A 21765-nucleotide genomic window follows, 5' to 3' on the forward strand; every position below is an offset into this window, starting at 1 on the left:
CCCTCCTTAAAAAAACACTATTCATTACACATTTCGCATAAAATTATACATTAGTAAGTAGCCGGAAAGTATACTATAAAAATGCAAATATAATCTAGTTCAATAAAATTAATTTATCTAGCAAAATTTAAATGCATGAAATCTATTCATTAGCAACCGAGACGCATCACTGAGCTTAACTTCTGTGTACTTTCTATGTCACTTGGCATACAAGTCACATACACACATAAACTCGTGACGGCATGGCGGAGATATGAAATGGCTATTTGTCAACTTTAGGGTGCTGGGCAGATGACCTTCCATCTAAAATATGAATTAAGTTATTATTGTCCATGTTATTGAGCATTTTATGTGGCCTCTTTACTAACTTACCGCCGTGCTCTGTGTCATTTAATAGTTACTAAACATTAAATGACTCACTGCCACACTCAGAAACATTTAATGATTACTTACACTATCCCTTAGTAACGATTTCGTTCCGAAAACAATCGCTGAGTACGGCGGTCAGAAAACAATTGTTAAGAACTGGTTCCTTAGCAATTGTTTTCGGAACAAAATCGTTACTAAGGAATAGTTTAAGTAATCATTCAATGTCTCTGAGTACGGCAGTTAGTGTTTCTACGTAGATAAACAGAAGCGCAAAATACATGCTATTACGTTTTGTCCATATTTTCCATTGAATAGTTCAAGGAGACACTTTTTAGCGTTATTTTAGTAAATCCTACCTGTTTTTATTAATTTTCTGAACAGAACTAAATCACAAGACATAATTTGGTGGAAAGTATATTTTATGGTTATCATTTTACACTCTATATGCTGCTATATGACAATTAACCCTATAATATGTTAAAGTGGGTACTAACCTGAAACTGACTGGTATTAGGATTCATGTCCAGTAGAGAATAAGACGCCACACGATCCCCATTCGAATCGATGACCACCTCTCCAGTAATTCCTGGCAAAAGAACACACAATTGTAAAATAATGAAATACCTACTCATTTTTTTATGGAACACGGCAGTATTCGAGCTGACGTATCACCTGATGGTATGCAATAGCCCATGGGCACTTGAAACACCAGTGGCGTTACAAGTGCGTTGCCGGCCTTTTGGGGGTTAGGAATTTAAGGGTTGTTGGGGAATCGGGGATTGGGAAGGGGCCTCCAATAACCTCACTCACACAATGCAAGCGTTATTTTCACGTCGGTTTTCGGTGAGGCCGTCGTATCACTCCGGTCGAGCCAGTCCATTCGTGCCAAAGCATGGCTCTCCCACACTCATCAAAAAGACTTGTGCATTGCGATACCAAAAAAGTTTATATTTTCTTGGAAATTTGAGATTTTCCTGTTACAGTTACACGTGTCGTAACAACGCTTGTGGATGCCTTTAGGGCAGAGAAATATGGACTCTCGATCATTGACATACCATCATCCAAAAAGGTTAATTGCCTTGTCTCTTGTTACAACGAACTAATAATATAATTGGTAATCGATGTGCAAAAAGAATATTTGTGTCGATCCCCTTAGGGTGCACAATTAGTGATATCGTATATTCATACGAAAATGTTATACGAAGTCGAATCTATTGTACCAATATTAAGTAGGTATTGGCTGGTCAGATTTCAAGACAAATGTGCGTAAATGAGATTTGATTTGTTATCTTCATTTAATAGTGTTGTAGATTTCGATAAAAATTTAAATACTGACCAACACATATTTAGATATTATTTTTTTCTACTCATAGTGTATAATAGTCAATACTCAATTCTTTATTGCTTTCCACATGAAAGACAGGTGGTTAATATAATTAGAACGCAATGTAGATCCTGTTGGGCACAGCAATATAATTTTTGAAGGTAACATAATTTTCTTTATATTATAGTAAGCAATCAGCGCCGCCCATGTGCACACGCAACACCAGAGCAATTACAGGTGCCTTTTAAAAATGTATACTCTATTTTCTTGAATGTGATTGACATAATTTTCAAAATGTAATCGAACCACATTAACTTTAGTAACCGAAGATAAAATTACAGCAACAACATCTACTTAGGAACATGAGTCGAATTAATATTGTTGTTTTACATAACATAACAATAGAAAAGTTTTCAAGATCCTAACGTCTAATTGTTACCTACACAAGTTCTACCTTACAAACTGCCGTTTCATACATTAGTTAACTTTCCACGGTAGTTTAGAAGTTGGTACACAACTTTCTTGCAGGATGACAGTTACGTTCCGCCCCTGATTTCTTGTAGGTAACGAGGGCCAATGTGACTACGGCTTACATAATGTGACTAGGGTAACAGAATAACTTTTTAAGGAATGGGTTTAAAAAGTCACTCAAGTTTTTGTTTCGGATAATAAAATGTATTTTTATAGCCTTTATGCGTATGCATAAAGAGGAGTGTTATTAGTTGGTCTGTTTGTCTCTATCTTTGTTTACATAATATAAAATTGAATGCCTGCCTGAATGAATAAATTATCGATCGATTTGAAAACGACTTTTGACAAATCTTTAAAATTGCAAAGTTCTTAGTGGGAGAGCCATGATTCGGCACGAATGGACCGGCTCGCCCAAAGTGATACTACAGCCTCACAGAAAACTGATGTTAAACAACGTTTGCGTTGTGTTTCATCATGTGAGTGACATCACCGGAGGCTCGATTACCCCCTCCCAAATATCCCCAATCCCCAAAAAATCTCAAATTTCTAACTACTCCAAAAGGCCGGTAACATACTTGTAACGCCTCTGGTGTTTCAAGTGCCTATGAGCGGCGGCAATTGTTAACCATCAGGTGATCCGTCAACTCTTTTACCGTCTATTCTCATAAAAAAAAACCAATCGATAAATTCAATTATCAAAGCTTACCTTGAAAAGTTCTATTCCACATTTTCCTAATCACGGCAGCGCCATCTAGTGGTCCTCTCGGGTCTTCGACATCTCGTAGCGTATCGTTGAGCGCGAGTGCATAGAGGAGCACCGCGTCGTAGAACGCTGCTACGAACGTAGATACCACTTCGCCTTTACCAAACGTGTAGTTGTACTTCGTAGCGGCCAATACTTTCACCTGTAGATAATGTGTTTTGATTAGTAGTAAGCGTTAGGTACCTTTGTCCTTAGTAGGGATTTTGCCTCATTTAAAAATAATGAAATTCTAATTGAAAGGCAGATATTAACTACCAGATTATTTACCTATACTATAATTTAATAAAATCCTTTAAAAGCGTAAAACCTTTTGAAGCGGGATTCGAACCCTCACCACTCTCAAGTTCTCTTGCCCGGTAATAGCACTAGCGCCTACTCAACCAACGAGGCAGTCATTTTCCATTCACTTGATGATCTTATCAAAGTTAACATTCATGTTAATATTTTACCCATCCCTAGCAGGATAAAATCATGTTTAAACAAGCAAAACAAAGTAATAAACTGATAAGTCATCGCATACTATGTGCGGTCATACATCTATTTTATGAACGGATCATTACCCAACATCTGTTCATTAAATGTCTACTACATATATTACCGTCCACCCAAAGGTTGACTGTTGGATCTCTGCTCATATAAGACCTCTGCCCATATCATTAATCGTCACGTTTAATCCTTGTCTCATTTTGGTTGACTTGCTGAGAGAAAATAAATGTTTTTGTGGCCGTGTTGTGTTGATCTAAGAATAATTAAGACCAAAGCTTGATTTGGGAATTAACTCTAGAACTGTATATTACTTTGCATTAAGGTAGCGGCCTCGTTGGCAAAACAAGCGCAACTGCAAAGCAAGGGGTCTAATAGTTTTATAGGGGTTTGATTGCCGAGATACGTAAATTATAACTGGAATTAATTAATTAGCTTTTTCGAAATTTCTCGCATGGAGTCTAAATGTTCACCTCTACGTGACCCTTAAAAGATTATATAGAGTGACTGGTAATTAGTAAAGAATATTAATTTAAACACTTGATTGCACTCATGCTTACAAACAACTTTTCCTAAGAAAACTTTTATGTACACTCATTAGTTTTATTTTTATCACAATAATAAAATATCGCGCTTACGTGCTTTTGCATGATCAGCTGTTTCCAGCGAGGCGCCAGAGCCCGCGTTATCGGAAGACTAGTAACTAAGTAGGTACATATTTTGGAACTATTAATGGTTCGACGACTTACTTCATTTTGTTATTAAAAACTAATGAGTAAACAAAACAAGGTTTATTTAAAAAAGTTGTTTGTAATCATGAGTACAATTACGTGTTTAAATATCCTTCACTAATTACTAGTCACCCTATATAAGGTACTAGCTACTTCCGCGCGGTTTCACCCGCTCTGCTTGGCTCCTATTGGTCATAGCGTGATGTTTTATAGCCTATAGCCTTTCTCAATAAATACACTATCCAACACAAAAATAATTATTTAATTCGGACCAGTAGTTCCGGAGATTAGCGCGTTCAAACAATCAAACAAACAAACTCTTCAGCTTTATAATATTAGTATAGATGATGTTAAGTTTTATGAAATTAACTTAAGTCTTACCTGATCAGAGAACGCAAGATACTCTTCCTTCTCTGGTGCAGGGCTGGTGACTGTCAGCACAGCACTGTATGCTCTCCTGGCTTTCTCATTCCGTTCCTCAGTGTCACCTTCCACTTTCCACGGCTCTTTTGATGATGCTGAGGCGAGGCTGCGGAAATGATTATGTTTAGTTTGATAGCATATTGAAAATGACGATTTTGTATCCTAATGTGAAAATGAGGGACAAAGAACTGATTTTAGATTTGAATTTGGTAAAAATTAATTGTATTCTTGCGATTGCAATGTTTGTAAAAGACCACTAAGTCGTAAGCACTATAATAATTCTGTAACCATCATCTGTAAACTTAGTTGCAATAAACGCTTTGACTTTGACTTTGATTTAGGATAATACAATAGGCTTGGCATGCAGGGGACCTTTATCGTTCATGGCTTACTTGAGACGACTTGTACTAAGTGAGTGTTACATAAAATTTATTAAGTTAATACTTTTTCATAAATTCATAGTGTCTACATTACGTCTGATTAGAAGAAAAACCTATGTTTAGAGCAAAGTTTATGAAAAATTAAAGCCAGATTTTGCGTAGGTATTCACTCACAAAAGATTATATAAGTATACACTAAATATGCCTTAGTACTTACTTAGAAAACAGCTCGATGTTGAAGAACACGTACTCGCCAGATGACACCATGTTCAGATCGTCCGCTGCCAACATTATCTCACGAACCGTGCTCGGGTTCGCACACACTACCACAACTGTAACAAACAATCATATTAGGATGTCGAAAAGACTGTTATATAGAATATAAACCTACTTAATTTATAGGTAACTTTATTGATAAATGATATTTCTGCGAGTAGGTTACAAAATAACACTTTTACACGTCAATATTTGAAATAGCTAGATATTCCAAAGGGTATTTATTTATTACAAACAATCATATTAGAATGTCGAAAAGACTACATACATTTTACACTGTTCATAGAATAGAAAACCTATTTAATGTAATAGGTTACTTTATTCCAAAGGGTATTTATTATTCACAGAAATAGATAAAAACCGAATTAATTCTTAGTGAAAAATTACAAGAGAACTTTAGTTAAGACTTTGACAAAAATCTGTCAAAGATAAATCCACGGTGCTAGCACTGAAACCAGCGCAAAAATATACAAATTAATCGTCATCTTAATATAAAAAAAACTCAAGTTGACGTATATTTACGTACAACGCCAGAAAATAATGTTTATTACTATTTTACAAAGCAAATAATTGGAAAATTCTTCTTTCTATTGCTACCGCGTTCTAAAGGCCTGAACCATAAACTACCCGGTGTCGGCTACGCAATTTAACATTTGGTATCCCTATAATTTCTTCCGAGCCTCGCTACTAGTACAAAATTACAGTTTATCGAATTATTTATTTAATGTTCCGTCCGGAATGTTCTTTGAAATTTGCAAAGGAAGGTTAAGTTATTTTTAACGTTGCTTTATTTTTAATTTCATCTTCAAAGTGTTTTTGTATATCTGTTTTTGTATATATATTTTTAACTCTATTTATAAATATTAGGTGTTCTAAAATTATCTACCACGGCTTTAATGGGAGATAATGTTGTATTTGAAGATTACAATAGTTAAAAAATTTCGCACCCCGGACAGTTAATTCAGAAATTCAGAGAACATAAAGAAGTTAAATAAACATTGACTCAACTTTACATAACGTTTCACAAATACGATGCGTCGTTTAATTGCTATAAATTATTTTCATTATCGAAGCTACAGAGACAGTGATAGAGATAGCTCTTTCATAACAACACATGTAGACGTTTTTGTATGAAAAAAAAAATACTCATCATCAATCATTAATATTTACTATTGTAATCTTTAAACACAACACTACCTCACATTAAAGCCGATGCAGATGCTTTTAAAATATCTTATAAAGTGCTGTTCATGATTATTATTATTATCAAACGCTCGTGACTTTCTACTGATAGATAAGGTAATGTTTTAAGCGGAGAATGGTAACTTATTTTTCATGAATAAAAAGCGTTCACAACATAGTAAGAATTGCTCAATATTCCCAGGCACTCAAAACCCTTTAAATCAAAGCTAAACAAGATGGTAATTTGAAATTAATATCAAACAACGTTCTTGTAATCAGTTGAAACTATTAACACAGTTCAAAAATATATTACAAGCTATAATTTTAAATCGTTAATTTTACACATATTACACATGATTATAAATAATTTGCTTCTGAATTCACGGATCAAAACACCATCTTTGATCTTAAACCAATTATATTTTACAACGTTGTGTGTGAACACATCAAAGTGGTTAAAATTTGTAGCTGCTTAACATTAACAAATCGTTAAATGGATTATTAAATGCAAGTATTATTTTGGTACATAAATTAATATAACATCGTCTATTACAGAAGTAAAATAATGGTAATCTAAACATTTTATATAAAGCTGAAGGATTTGTTTGTTTCTTTGAAGGTGCTAATCTCCGGAATTACTGGTCCGATTTGCATAATTGTTTTGTGTTGGATAGTGCATTTATCGAAGGAGGCTTTAGGCTATAAAACATTACGCTACAACCGATAGGAGCCCAGCAGAGCGGGTAAAATTGCGTGGAGGTAGCTAGTATATAAAAGAAGAATCTGTGACAAGATGACATCTTTTTAGAGTATATAATTAAGAACCCTAAGTTCCTTTTCGCCGGTAAAGATATATAAATTGATTCTGACAAACACAATAACAATTTAAAAAACATAATTTTACGATTTTATCTTTTAGGTAGGCTTATAATCTTCAAAACTTCATCACACTTCTGTAAAGGGGGAAAATCATCCAATGACCCATTGGTTGGGCGGGCATCAGACTTACTGGGTTCAGCCTGTGTGGTGTGAGCGTGACTGAGGATAAATCTATACAAATGATGAAGATGATGATGACGAATACCCCCTTATATTATAACCCAATCAATTGGTAAGGTATACTAAATAACTGCCTGTTTATACATATAGGTAACTAATAAAAAATTGTTTTGGTCATGTCTGGTTTCATTTATGGAAAATATTAGATTATGTTCCATGTTTTAGCAGAATAAAATTACACAATTTGGGTTTGAAATATGAATATCGCTTTAGGGTAAATTGTTAACAATTAGTTTTGTTCAAAATCTTGCTCTGATTCCATGAATATTTTTTGATTTTGATTCTTTTTTTAATATTTCATCAAAATTCTATTCTGATATAATAATGTTAAATGAAATTCCAAGAATAGTTCCTTTGTTTAGTTATTTAGTATCTTAGTGATTCTGTTCTATTGTTTAAAGTTAATATTTTGTATCTAAAAATCAAAGCTTAACGCCCAAATACTGAAACGCTACTCAATTTTAAGTTGTACTTAAATATTGTGCTATCTCTATCTTTTATAAAGAATTTGTAGAAACAGAACTATTGTTGAGAGCGTCTTAAAATTGAGTGGCGTTTGAGCATTGGGACGTTAGAGATGTAGGTACAGCTATCAAGGAATTTAGCGAAGTTATAACTTTTGTAAGGACTTGATGATAGGTTACATACTAAGTTAATTGGTTGCCCAATGGCTGTGCTGATTCAATCTTAATTTTCTTAGGTACTTGCATACCGCTTTACTTAAAAGACTACACAGTCAGCCATATCAAATAACCTTAGAAATTGCATACCAGAGCTACTTCAAACCTGCGATACACGTGCTGCAGGGAGATTTAAAATTCAAATAGTAGCATATCGAGTATCTGCCGGTGTCGATGCAAATAAGGGGAACCAGGTGGCAAGAATAAATGAAGATTGGTGGAGTAAGGGTCATCACACAATAGAATGAAAGGATTTCACGTCAAATAATTATGATGAATTGTCTATAATTCTGAATGAAAAGGTGCACTATGATGAGAATAGCTAGTTATGTTCCCCAAGCTGTCGTGAGACACTCGGGCGTCAGGAATCGCGCGACGTTCTCCGGCCACCGTAAGTCGGGTCTGTGGACGGCGAACTAGTGTTCCTCGCCGCCTGACCAGAACCAGACCAGTACAGCGGGTCATGTTCCGCGCGTGTCTCAAAGAGCCATCAAACCTGATCCGGAGGTGCGGGCTACCAAGCGGATTAACCGGGGCTCCGGCTCGAAAAGCAGGAGTAAGAACGGGGTGGTTTTCAGTCAGTAAGAGAAGTAATTAAATGATTTTCGCGCATTAAAATAGCTAATTTACTTCATGATCATCATGATTATCAGCTCGAATAGGAACTTCTACTGTTATGCCTCGGTGACTGGTCGTAGATCAGGATGGGCTGAGATCGTATCGACTGCGTGATTAACGCGGTGGCTGGGCAATCGGCTGCCGTGCAACGAGTAGCGGGCTCGATTCCCGCTCGGAACAACTCTTTGTGTGGTCCACTTTTTTTTTAAGATTTGTTTATGATGTGTAACGTTAAAAAGTTTAGAATTATATACTTTTTATTTCTAGAGTTTTCTTACCTCATTAGTTTCATTTTTTGTTTGTTAAGTACGTACTTAACAGTATAACGTAATAGCTTACGCTGTAATGTTGTATGTTTAAAAAAATAAATTATATTCAGTAATTAAATGCCATAACTATAGCGGTAGTTAAAGTAATTTCATAAACAAGGCTTTAATATCATACCCACAATTAGCGCTTACGTCCAAATAATGTCTAGCATAATTCACATTAAACTGTAGCCCCTAGTAATAACCTTTCCTGTGTGGAAACTTCACGTAATATACTGTCAGCTATTTCAGTATATAGTCAAGCATACAACGACTACTATCTACAACCATAAGGTTAAAGACATACATCATAAAATATACTACGTGATTACTAGCATTATTCAAATAATAAACATCGATTTTACTCATTGTAACGTATGGGGTACCTACACCCCACGGCGATCAACGTGTACCTAAGGGTACTTTTCTACCAGAGATGTGCTACGTAGCTATGCTGCGAGGATGTAATAGCTAAGCTGTGAAACTACAATTATGTGACCGTTTCCACTGGTACTAAGCTATGTAGCAGTGCGAGTAAGATGTGCCATAAAGATGCGTTGCCGCCCATAGCACACGCGATCGTCTATAACACACATCCATAGCATATAAATATCATATCTTATTTGAATTCGTTTCCACAAGAGCCGTGCTATGTGTACCAATGAATATGATTGATGGAAGCCAAATGTATCTACAGCAACGTAACACAGCACATCCCTGGTGGAAAAGCAAACTTAATTATTATTGTCGATGATTTATTCAACTTTTTCAGACTCATAATCATGAATGAAGTTTAAAATATAATTACAAGGGATTAATATAGGTAGCCCTTTATATTATCTACCTACTAAGATTGGTTCAAATGCGTCATTCATTGTGTAGGTGTGTATTTCAAGAAAGGTTAATAAAACAAAACCTACATCAAATAATTCACCTAGTACTGTAAAATCAAACCTGAATCAGCTTTAATATAAATATTTTTAATATAAATGTAAATGAGGTTAATTCATTCAAATCTTTGAATTTTTATAGAAACTAATGTGGTGCTAAGTCATAAGAAAATGTCTGAAATATCATGTATGATTGATAGACTGTCTTATGTCTACTGGAGAAGTATAAATAGACTTTGTGTTAAGTTATAAGTTATCCTTAGCTAGCGAATGATTTAAAGTATCTAGATACGAAGTCGGCACCCGAATGTTATAGTTTGGTTGTCGCCTTTGCGGTCAGCCTAATAGCAGACAACTCTTGGGTATAAACGATAGTAAGAAGATTACATTAACGACCCAGCATTTGCTTTTACCTGGAATAGATGCTTCTACACATCTATTCAATTGTTTTATAGAACTTTGAAAATCGGATTTCGTTTTAAGCCAGTTGTAAAAAATATAATTATTATTTTGTTTTAATAAATAGTAGGTATTCCATTTTTGTTCTTGTATTAAAACCGCGATGGGTGATTTCTGTCAAACCTCGTTTCATGCGTTGTTTTCTCGTAATTCAATACATTATGCGAAAAATACTAAATAGAAAATAATACAATAGAAAAAATGTACAAACCTTTGGTAATAACAGCTAAGTTTTATTATATCCTGTACCCCCACTTAAAATTATTTATTTACATAAAATAACAAACCATCACCAGGTTAAAAAAGAAAATGATTCTTAAAAAAATCAATTCAAGACATTTTGTTGCAGAATTTTTATTTACAATTAATTTTCAAATCTTTTTGGGTTAGTTTCAAAATTTTACCGATACTTACTTCTGCTGTGTTTAGATAGTTTGTGTAGCAATTCTTTTATCTTTGTGGTAGTAATGTTACTTTCATCGAAAGGTATGGTGGTTGCTATGTTGTCCCCTTTATTATTCTTCTTTAAAACGGTGACGACAGCGCTTAAGGTCATGAAACAAGGACTATTCCCTTTTCCTGAAGCCGGATCATAGTTGTGGTAAAGCATGCTTAGGCGACGCCACTTGAATTCCTGAAACAATACAAAAAAATATATTATAGACCTATAATTAAAAAAGAATTTAATATAAGAACAGTAAAACGGGGTGAATAGGGATCGAGAGGTGAATAGGGACAGAAGAGGGGTGAATAGATACTATGAAGAATTTCCCTATACCTATTCACCCCTCTTCTGTCCCTATTCACCTCTCGATCCCTATTCACCCCATTTTACGGAATCCAGTTTTTTTACAGTTTGATGACATTGTCCTCATAATATGTCAAGTTCAAAACTACTTAAATCGAAAATGCAAAACGAAACGCCAAAAAAAAAATTTACAAAAAAGAAATAAAAAACAAAAGACAGATCACAGACCAAGCATTTTATTTTATAACACTCAATAGAATGGTTGTCTATATTTAAAAATAAAACAATACAAAGAAATAAATTAAGCTGTAACAGACACACACGGTATGCAAACAAAACCAATAAAATAAAATAAATAATACTAAACAGAAATACCTATTAATTTAGTTGATTATTTATAATAAATGGCTAAGGTGGTTTTCAACGATGTTTGGTATCAAATATATACATTTTATTCCGAAGGCAAAGCAGGTCATTTATCCCTTTTTGAATCTTCACAATTGGTATCGGACTGCATTGGTATAGTGCGGTGGCTAGGCAATCGGCTGCCGTACAACGTGTAGCTAGTTCGATTCACGCACGGTGCAACTCTTTGTGTGATCCACAAATTGTTTCGGGTCAGGGTATCATGTGTGAACTTGTATGTTTGTAAATACACCCACGATATAGGAGAAAATTCTAATATGAATATGTATTTCAAAATATGTTTTTCCAGGCCTAAAATTTGAACCCAAGACCTGTCATTTGCGAAAATCTACTCAATTAATGAAGCAGTCAAAATAATCGCTTCAAACAACAATACATTTGAATATACCTAACTATAGCTTTTTATAATTCAAACATAATGATAATATTCATGAGTTTTTCGACTCCCAACCACAATGCAGGTATAACCAGTTTTAGTCGGTTAGAACTAGACATGTGCGGTTGCATTTGGTTTGCGTTTTATATTTGGTTAGTTATAATATATCTAAGTTTGTATAAAAAGGTTAATTGTTTAAGAGGATTATTACGTACTGGAATCAAGGTTTTTGTCTTACCACACTTCTTTAGTTTATAAAATAAGATAGTTGATAAGTAACACATAAAGCAAACTTGAGGAGAACAACTGCAGTGTTGACTCATTTAGATATGAAATTAAATAACTAAACGACAATACATTGTCGTTTTTATATAAGTAGTAATCGAAGTCCTTTTTAATTTGTAATTGTTTCATACACCGTCACACCTGTTATCCCAGAAGGTGTAGGCAGAGTACAATACGGTAATTATTTTACTTAGAAGGAAAACTAGATTTTTTTTACTTACTAGAGTATACAGGTCGTTTCCAATCCAGTCAAATTGGAAGTCATTGTGAGAATCTAAATACCTAATTATGTTTAGTACTGGTTTTGTGACTGATAATGTAGACTAGACTGGTTGTCACATTTAAATACTATTTTATATACTGTTTTTAGCTACTGTTTACAAGTAATTTCGTTGCTACGTTATGCAATATTTTGTCTAATAAATAGATGACCTTAAACTTTATTTAAGATATAAATAGATTCAAAATAGGAGACGTGCCCCCAATACGGATTAGGTAATGTAGCAAATGTTTGAGGTGATAAAATTGTGTCCTTTGCATAGATCGGAAAATACCCATGTGCTATTGATTGATAAAAATCTTCATAATATTATAAAATCACCTCAAATCTACAGTCAATGAATAAGACTAATTGTACCTATTGGACAAAATACAACCACATTTTCATTTTTTTTTATCCTTAACTATTCTGTTTTGTCCTTGCCTCTTATATTTTGATTCATAATTTACAATATTTATGATACCTAGTAAGAATTTCCAGTTCATCATAATGAAAAAAATATATATTCCTTCAAATTGTCCTTTTGTTAAACTAGTTTGGAATGTATTTTATAGAAATATATTATTATATAATATTACTACGTTTAAATAAAATAAACGTTGCGTAACGTATGCCAAAAATATCGAGGATAAAAAAAGCAAAATTGAAATATTATACAAAAAAGTCCTAAGATCGTTCTCAATTTAACGGTCTATGGAATATATGCTTAGGTCAGGGCAGGCTATAAAGAAGGCCTGGCTATAAAAAGTCTAATCACGTATCAGCCTTTTGATAAAGATGTTACGTCTTTATCGACAGGAATGATGTAGGCCTTTTACGATTTTTTGGTTGACGCTACTAAGATACCGAGGTTGACCGATTTGGACACAAACTTTTTGTTTATAGGAAAGCCACTGGATACAGATCGCTTTCAACCGGCCTATCTGGAAGTCATTGCGGGAGACCTATATTCAGCAGTGGACGTCTTATGGCTGATATGATAATGATCATGAAAACATTATACATAGTGCAACAATCCAATGTTAATTTATGGCCTCTACTTCAGAGGGTTTGCCATAATCTCCACGCTTAGCGATTAGATTGGAGATCACAGTTTAAAAGGGCTATAACCACCGCGGTGTTCCTCACTACCTGTGGCCGTGATCCGAGGTACCCTTGTGGTTCCACCGCATGTTTACGGTAGGTCCCGCCACGTTAGCGGCCCTAGGAGGCTGTTTTCCTTCCTCGAGTAGCGCGCGTGGAACACTACGCTAACGCCTATTCTCGCCCTATTCTCGATTCCCCCAGTCAGTCGTTCGCAGGCTTCTCCTATGAAGGTCGTTCAGCCTGTGACCTCTAATAAGTCTTTTTAAGTGCCTGTGTTCCAAATCCTTCGTTTCTGTGTAATCCCACTATCTTTACGATTGCTTTCCATTAAAATTGGGCAAAATTCCAAGCGATTTCAACACTAAATGTATTGTGTGTACTCAAAGTATGGACGATTTCTCTCCTTTGAACGTTTTATACCTAAATAGCAGCAAAGTGCAGCTGTCATCGAGTAATGCAGTAGTTTGATTGATGGTACAGTCGCTTTCAATTTGATTTAATATGTCTGAATACGTGAACCCACTTTCATCATAAACTGGTTGTAAAATGCAGTAGAAAGTTATACGAATTCTTTTTTCTTTTAATAGCTAAACAACTTTTTCATGATGCATATAAAATTAGTGGATAATCCAAAGCAATTATTAATGATCATAATATACCTACTGCTACGTTCTAATACTAAATTATACCTACTAGAGAAACAAGACTAGAGAGAACAAGACATAGATCTAGTATTGGACTTAAATCTACAATTCAAGTCTAACTAACGATACTTAAAACCCATTATTTAAATGCAATGTCAGGATCAGCGAATAACTCCCGTCTTACAGTTTTACTTGGCGGTCTCATGCAGAGTGGAAGTGCTAGTGACAACGCAATTTGTAAGGAGCTATACAGCGTACCATTTCATACCTTCCACTGCGAAGAGTTTCTCTCGAATTTTCTAGAAAATTAGGGTGATATCTACATTTTGTGATAATATATGGCGGTAACGAAAATTGCTATTTTTAATCAACAGCCTATATGTATTCAATTACCATATCTAGATGAAAACCTAAATTAACGCGTTGTAGCTTGGATTCTAGATCTACGCGAGACACAATGTTTTTTCTATTGTGTCTCATATACCAACAAACAAGTTTAAGAAATTATTTTTAAGAACTGATTACAATTTTGTAAAAATCGTTGCAAGAGATCTAAAAATGAAAAGTAATTGATTTTATGTTTGTATTATGACGGAGTATGACCGGGTTAGCCAATGTATTATTGGATTCATCAATTGTGAAACTCTCAATAGTCTGGAAATCTGTATTTGTGTCAGGTTTCGACGATAAAATTGCTATTGAGAATAATAAAGTTTAGTAGATGAACTATAAATATTGTAAATAGGTCCTTATCTAAAATTAGCTATAAACTTCTGAGCTAAACTTATTTGTCGTCTTCGGTGCTATTTTATAGGTAGGTACTAACAGGAAAACTAGTTGTGACTAGTTGAGATTTTGACTATATATGTTCTAACATTTGTTTTTATAAATCACTTTTATTCAAACACTTCAATACTTCTGTTTGTCAATCTATTTTTTTAATTGCAATTGTTCAAATACTTGCTCAATGTAGTTAGCATTTGACTTATTTACGACGAGTTTCGAATATTTATGAGTTTATTTATATCCTAATTTACTATTCAGGCCACGACTAACGATTATGTAATACGAATTGTGTTTTAAATTACTAATGGACTTCTTTGGACGTTCTCAAATTTCTTCTTTTATTTTATTTGTTTCTTTAGACAAAACGATGATCAAAGTATTGTCTGCTGTTTTGAATAAATAATTAGCTAGACACTTTTTTCTGATATTTTTTTCTGTCCAAAGCAATTTAGCCATTAGTCTTTAGGAATTATATTAAACAACATAAGTATTAACTCTTGTTTTGATGTCTAAGTAATATCGAACCTTGACAGAATACAAAAGCAAAACACAGACATTGACATTGACAAAACGATAAACTCGATCAAGCATATTAAAAATAATAATAACGCAAACGAAAAATAAAACATCTCACGTCAAAAAAAAGGACAAATAATTTTACATATACAACATTTATACGTAATTCCCAGGAATTTACCTCAAAGACTTTGCGGATCGCGACAGCGGCTTGTGTGTAGCTTCCCATCATTCTGGTTAAGGTGCTGTAACTGGGGTCCTTGTACCCAAAAGCTTCGGCCTGCGCCCCGGCAGTCAGGACTGGGATGCCCCAAGGCCCGGCGTACCTCGCCACTGGTGCTATCACGTACTCACAACCAGGACCGATAAACGCATCTGAAATGTACATTTATACTTCATATCTCCGACCTCATAGACAGTCGCGAAAATATTCAGAGCTATGGAATATGAATGCAATGCCAATACTTAAAAATACTTTTACTATTTAACAGTATTACAACCAACACCACTAGTTAATTATTTTGTTGAAATGAATGAACGCTTACCAGCAGCTTGGTGGACGTAGAACTCAAAAGCAGCCAATGGTCCTTCTACAGAAGAACATCTTGTATCTCTGTAGTCTACCAAGATAGTCCAGCCTGGTAAAGGACCGTCACTTCCCGTAACAGCTGGTATTGCCATCTCTATGATGGGCAAAACTTTTCCAAGTGAAAAAACTTGAGTCTCATCAGCAGGTAACAAGACACCAAGTTTCACAATTTTCTCCATAAACTGATGCCTTTCTGGCCTTAAGTTGAACTGAATATTTTTTACGAAATATGGATGTGATGCGAGATCGTGAGGGTAGCCTACAGCTCGCGAGTCATCACGAACGTAGTTACCCATATGGAAATAGTTCGGAAATTCAGTTGCATTGGGCACATCATCTTTATCCTTAATGTAATCATACTTAAAAAATTCTTGAGCTTCTGGATACTTTTCTGGTTTGCCATCATCAGTCTGTCTTTTAGTTGACGCTCGACCTTTACGGAGAGGTTTACCGTAACCTTCGTAGCCATCATGCCTATGTCCATACCAGTACTTGGGTTTTTCTCTAACAGTTTCACGTTCATACAAACCCCCTTTTCTTTCTTTGATATTTACATCACTAATACTAACATCACACGAGATTATCACATTTAATACACATACATAGAAAATGAGGAATGACATCAACATTGGCACTTTGAAACGGGGTGTTTTAAACGTGTGTGTTTCATTGTCCACAGATACACCGAGTTCTCCAAATGTTTCACTTGCATTATCATCTTTATTTCTGTTCTCTTCTTTTCTCTTGTTTGCTGGATTTGCATAAGGTTTCTTTTTACACCTCAGCGTCCGTTTGCTCGGGAGAATCGTATAAACGATCTCCTCTAACATTTTATTTCAAAATTTTATCATTTTTTCAATTTATTTTATGCACTGCATCGTGGCGATTTGTTGGCTGTCGAATTATGTAATTTATTAATATTGAATGCGATGAACTTTAGAAAAACTTGTTTTTTTTAATAGCGTTTAGATTTTAAAGGTTAATGGTATGTATATTACTGTCTGTTCAGTTAAACTAAATGTTTCAGTTACTATTAATAATAAAACACTCTAATATATTTATTATGCGTACGTGGGTTGTTTTAATCGGAACTTTGATTTATAACATCTAGTTATCTTAAATAGCTAGAAATACGCTGCCGTTAAAATTAAAAAAGACATCACCTTGTCTGCTAACTTAATGCATTCCAATTAAATTAGCATGGAAAGAAACATTTATTATAATAATCAATAAATTATTAAATTTATATGATATGATAAAAATACTTTTTAATTTTCTTTTTTTTATTATATTGAAGACTTGTGATAAGGAATGTCTATTTTTAAACATACATAATTATAATAACTTTGACCTTGAAGGTTACGTCACACAAAAACAATTTTATCCTTAAACAAAAAACAATGTTTGGTGTCAAAGAAAAAAAACGTATAAACGAACAATTTTTATGCAAATTGCTTAGTGGTTCGAGAGAGACAACAAAATTTAGCCCAACTTTTACTATTTACCGAAGAAGTTTTAACATTTTTTTCTATTCAATTTGTGAAGTCTATGTAAACACGATCGGAGAGCGTAGGCTGAACGGAGAATGTTTTTACCAAACTTCTTCTGACTAAATCTTTTGCTTAGGTAATGTAATCACAAATACGTCACTAAGAAAAAGAAATTGTATAGTCACTTTATATTATATACCTATTTTAAAGGAGAACACCTTTTTTCTTTATATATGACTTTTATGAAAGGCCTGAAACTAATACATTTACATTCTATAATAATAAAAGCCTAGAATAGGAATACTTTTCCACCAGCGATGTGCTATGTAGTTATAGCTATGCTACGAAGATGTAATAGGTAAGCTGTGAAACTATGTGATAGTTTTCACTAATACTTAGCTGTGCGAGAAAGATGATAGAAAGATGCGCAGCTCGAGTATAGTGAAGCCATCTATAGCACACATGTGTAGCACGCATTCATAGCACACATCTTTCCATATAAAAAACTTAGTTTAGCTGAGTCCGTTTCCACCAGTGCTATGCTATGTGTACCAATGAATATGATTGGTGAAAATCACCCGCATCCACAGCAACGTAGCATAGCACATCTCTAGTGGAAAAGCACTCTTATACATGTAACTGTGTTTACTTTTACACCAAAAGCCAGACAGAGACTAAACAGCCTCCATGTGTTGTTAACCTAACTTGAAGCTACTTCACCAGGCGATCAATATCACGCACTAGTTATAAGCAAAAGTAGGTTTACAATCAAAATTACACGTATTAACTATTGTTATCTGACTTCAAAAGCTGCCCCAGGATAATTGTAACAAAACTATCAAAATTGTTTGCTCCTAACTGCCTTTATAATTACTACAACAAAGGGATACAGTTTCATGAATTATTTATATAGAGAACAATTTGTTTCTGTTTATATCACATTGTTTTAATGTAAAACGTGAGTTAGCTGTTTGTTTATTAGCATCTTATTAATTTGTAGCTCTTTTTATGGTATAAACCGGGAAACGAGCAGATAGATCACGATAAGCAATCGCCGCCGTCCATGGACACCCGAAACACCAGTGGCATTACAGCCAGCTATTACGCCACTGGTGTTTTCACCTTTTGGGTTTTAGAAATTTCAGGATTGTGGGGAATCGTCAATATTCATTGGATAATTAGGCCTCCGGCAACCTCACTCATACAACGAAACACAACTCAAGCGTTGTTTCACGTCGGTTTTCTGTACAGCCGTGGTTTCACTTCGGTCGAGCCAGCTCTCCCACACTTAAAAGCTCTGTTTTGTTTAGTTTATAATTCAATTTTAAGATTAGTGTCCTCGATTACTATTTTTCTGTAAGTATCATTCACGCAGACATTACTTATGATGTAGTATTGCTTTGAGATAGTGAATTTTAAAATAACAAAGCTCAGGTTTAGATTTTTTTATGAACATATTTATGCAGAATATAATCACTCACTTGATGGTTGAAAAACCTCATCTAAAGTACTCGTTTCACACTTGATCTTGTAACACCTAATTAAGTTTTTTGTGCATATATTCTATAAATAACATTCATATTCATTAACTTTAATAGTTTATTGTCGGAAGTAATCAATTATCAATCTCCTTTATCAAATTAATCTTAGCTTTATTCTCAAACACTTTGAACGCTATAAATAATTGTAACTATGAATCTAAATATAAACTACATCGTAGTAAATAGCCTTCGTTATTTCCTGCTTTAAGTCAATCAATACTTTATATGGCGAAGATTTATTCTCTAGTATTACAATTATGGCTATCCTGTCTATGTTAATTACTAAAGCTGCTAATACTCTGTTATGAAGTGTGGTAGAGCCATGCTTTGGCACGAATGAGCTGGCTCGACTGGAGTAATACCACGGCCTTACAGAAAACCGACGTGAAACAACGCTTGGGGTAAGTCTACAAAAATAAAATTTATTACTGGCGAAAAAAATCAAAGGTAAGTTTTATATTAATATAGTTTTAATAAATCAACTATATAAGTACAAACAAAAAATAAAAAGAAATAAAGCTGAGCGTCAAAATCTTTTGTAAAATAAAACTATCTAACACATGTTCTTCTTTTTTAGGCGAAACTACCACCAGTTTGCTAGTTGTACCGCCGCGTTCTCGGAAACAATTCTGTAGACAATGTAAGACAAATGGTGTGGGAGAACTTAGGAAAGGCCACAACCTTTCTCCCCACACCTTCAGTGTGAATTCAGTTATAGAGCGCTTAAAGCCCACGCTTTTTTCTAACGTTGATAAGTCTGCGTTTGGTCACCAACCCGCTTACTACCAGGACGGTGAAGCGAATATGTGGCCGAAGATGGAACACACAGACTTAGAAAGTACCTATTCACTCTGACTTTGAAAGACCCGGGTTGTATTTCTCAGGAAAAATAGATTTTTCAGATAAATTCTAAAATGTTGACGCATTTATTTTTCTATGTTTAATGCAGATACATCCGTTTGATATTTCAAAATGTATTATTTATCTCAGAATCATATTACGTCACAGCATACATACACATACACCATAGTAGTTTTTGGTGTATGTAATCCGTAGTTCCTTAAGTATTAATTATAGTACGTTCATTTTATCAAAAATTATTGAAAGCTACTTATTATTCCTTTAAGCAAAGAAGAATAAGTGTCTGCTATCACTTTATCTAATTCATACTTCAACATCACTTGACTGTGAGCATTTTTCTTCAACTCCAGCGAATGTAAGATGAATACAGATTTGTTTGTAATAACGTAACATCTACTCGACTGTAAGAAAGTGAATTCGTGTCAAAAGGGAATTGAATAGGATTCCAATCTAGCAACCTCTACTCACGTTTGATAGTGAGAATTTAAAAGTACGAAAGAAAATCGATTGTGAGTATGCATAATCTGTAGAGCGGCTACTGTTTAAATACGTTTTTCTGGTGAGAAAAAAAAACACCAAAAATGTTCTTGTATTTATTGTGAACTGTGATAGTTATCCGACTGTTTTGTTTTATTTCAATTTAGAGACAATATTGACTGTAAGAGAATGCACAATCGCACATTAAAAATGTAAAATAATAATAAAAATAAATTTAAATGTAGCCAAAAACCTCAAAATGCACCTTTTAAGATACAAGCAAAGATACCACCATTCACCTTTAATCTTGAGAATTACGTAAAAGCGACAGTGTTTTTCGACCCGCATTTTCAAAACAAAACAACAAATAATCATATCGTATATTTTTACGTCTACCATAAAAACACATCTTCAAACAAACTTAAGATATAACATTTTTACAAGTTGAATAACAAACAGAATGTATGTAAAAAATGCCTTAAATGTCTACAATTGACCGCCAAATGACTCAAATACGACCATGACTCCACACACCTCGAAATCTAAAAATAGAATTCGACTTTGAGTCTTGGATATTTTTGTAACAAGTTTTTGGTGAACAGTTTACATTAAACTTAAGATGAGAATTGTTTTACGCGCGCTCTTGACGCGCGTTTTTATGTCGCGATTTGATTTGTGTTGCTTTTCGTAAAGGTTTGAGATATTTTGTTTTGTTTTTCTACATTTCTATTTAAGGGGTTAAAAATTCTAGTGATATTATCTTTATAATATACAGTACATTGCTTAAAAAATAAGGTTTTTCATTAAAAAAAATACTGATAAGTTTTATCATCTAAAAAAAAGTTTGTCAGTTTATCTGACTAAGACTGAATAAGATTATCTCGGGATATGTTGTAAAATAAAGCTGGTGCCACATTTAAATGGATTTGCTACTTATAAGCTTATTATGAAGATGTATTCAAGATTATACGTGTCTTATGGAAGCAGGATACTGTTTTGAGAGTCAAATATCTGTAAATCAACAGCAGTTAAACTGAAAATTCGAAAATAATGCGTTGAGATAGCAATCTTCACGCATTATTGTCAAATTTTCAGAAATGCTTTTTAAATTGGTGTTCAGTCTTTTAAGGACATTGACTACTACGATAAATGAGGTAACGGATTCAATCAAAAGAATAAGCAAGCGCGTAAAACAAACTCACGCTTAATTTAGCTAATTTTACCTAACTTTTTTTGTATCAATA

At 34.1% G+C, this 21765-nt stretch overlaps 1 protein-coding gene across 1 annotated transcript in view; it reads right to left on the bottom strand.

Annotated features, from left to right (window-relative positions):
• Nucleotides 1–21765, bottom strand: part of LOC118277763 (atrial natriuretic peptide receptor 1) — a 145786-nt gene that overhangs the window by 46304 nt on the left and 77717 nt on the right. Inside the window, exons 2-8 of the mRNA XM_035596670.2 lie at nucleotides 16109–17046; nucleotides 15745–15938; nucleotides 10831–11050; nucleotides 5162–5276; nucleotides 4523–4670; nucleotides 2871–3069; nucleotides 864–955 (exon numbers count right to left, since the gene is read on the bottom strand). Of these exons, the coding sequence (XP_035452563.2) occupies nucleotides 864–955; nucleotides 2871–3069; nucleotides 4523–4670; nucleotides 5162–5276; nucleotides 10831–11050; nucleotides 15745–15938; nucleotides 16109–16982 (1842 nt within the window). The 5' untranslated portion in view covers nucleotides 16983–17046. The remainder of the gene's footprint in view (nucleotides 1–863; nucleotides 956–2870; nucleotides 3070–4522; nucleotides 4671–5161; nucleotides 5277–10830; nucleotides 11051–15744; nucleotides 15939–16108; nucleotides 17047–21765) is intronic.

The sequence above is a fragment of the Spodoptera frugiperda genome, chromosome 18 (genome assembly GCF_023101765.2).
Source record: "Spodoptera frugiperda isolate SF20-4 chromosome 18, AGI-APGP_CSIRO_Sfru_2.0, whole genome shotgun sequence".
Taxonomy (NCBI): Eukaryota; Metazoa; Arthropoda; class Insecta; order Lepidoptera; family Noctuidae; genus Spodoptera; species Spodoptera frugiperda.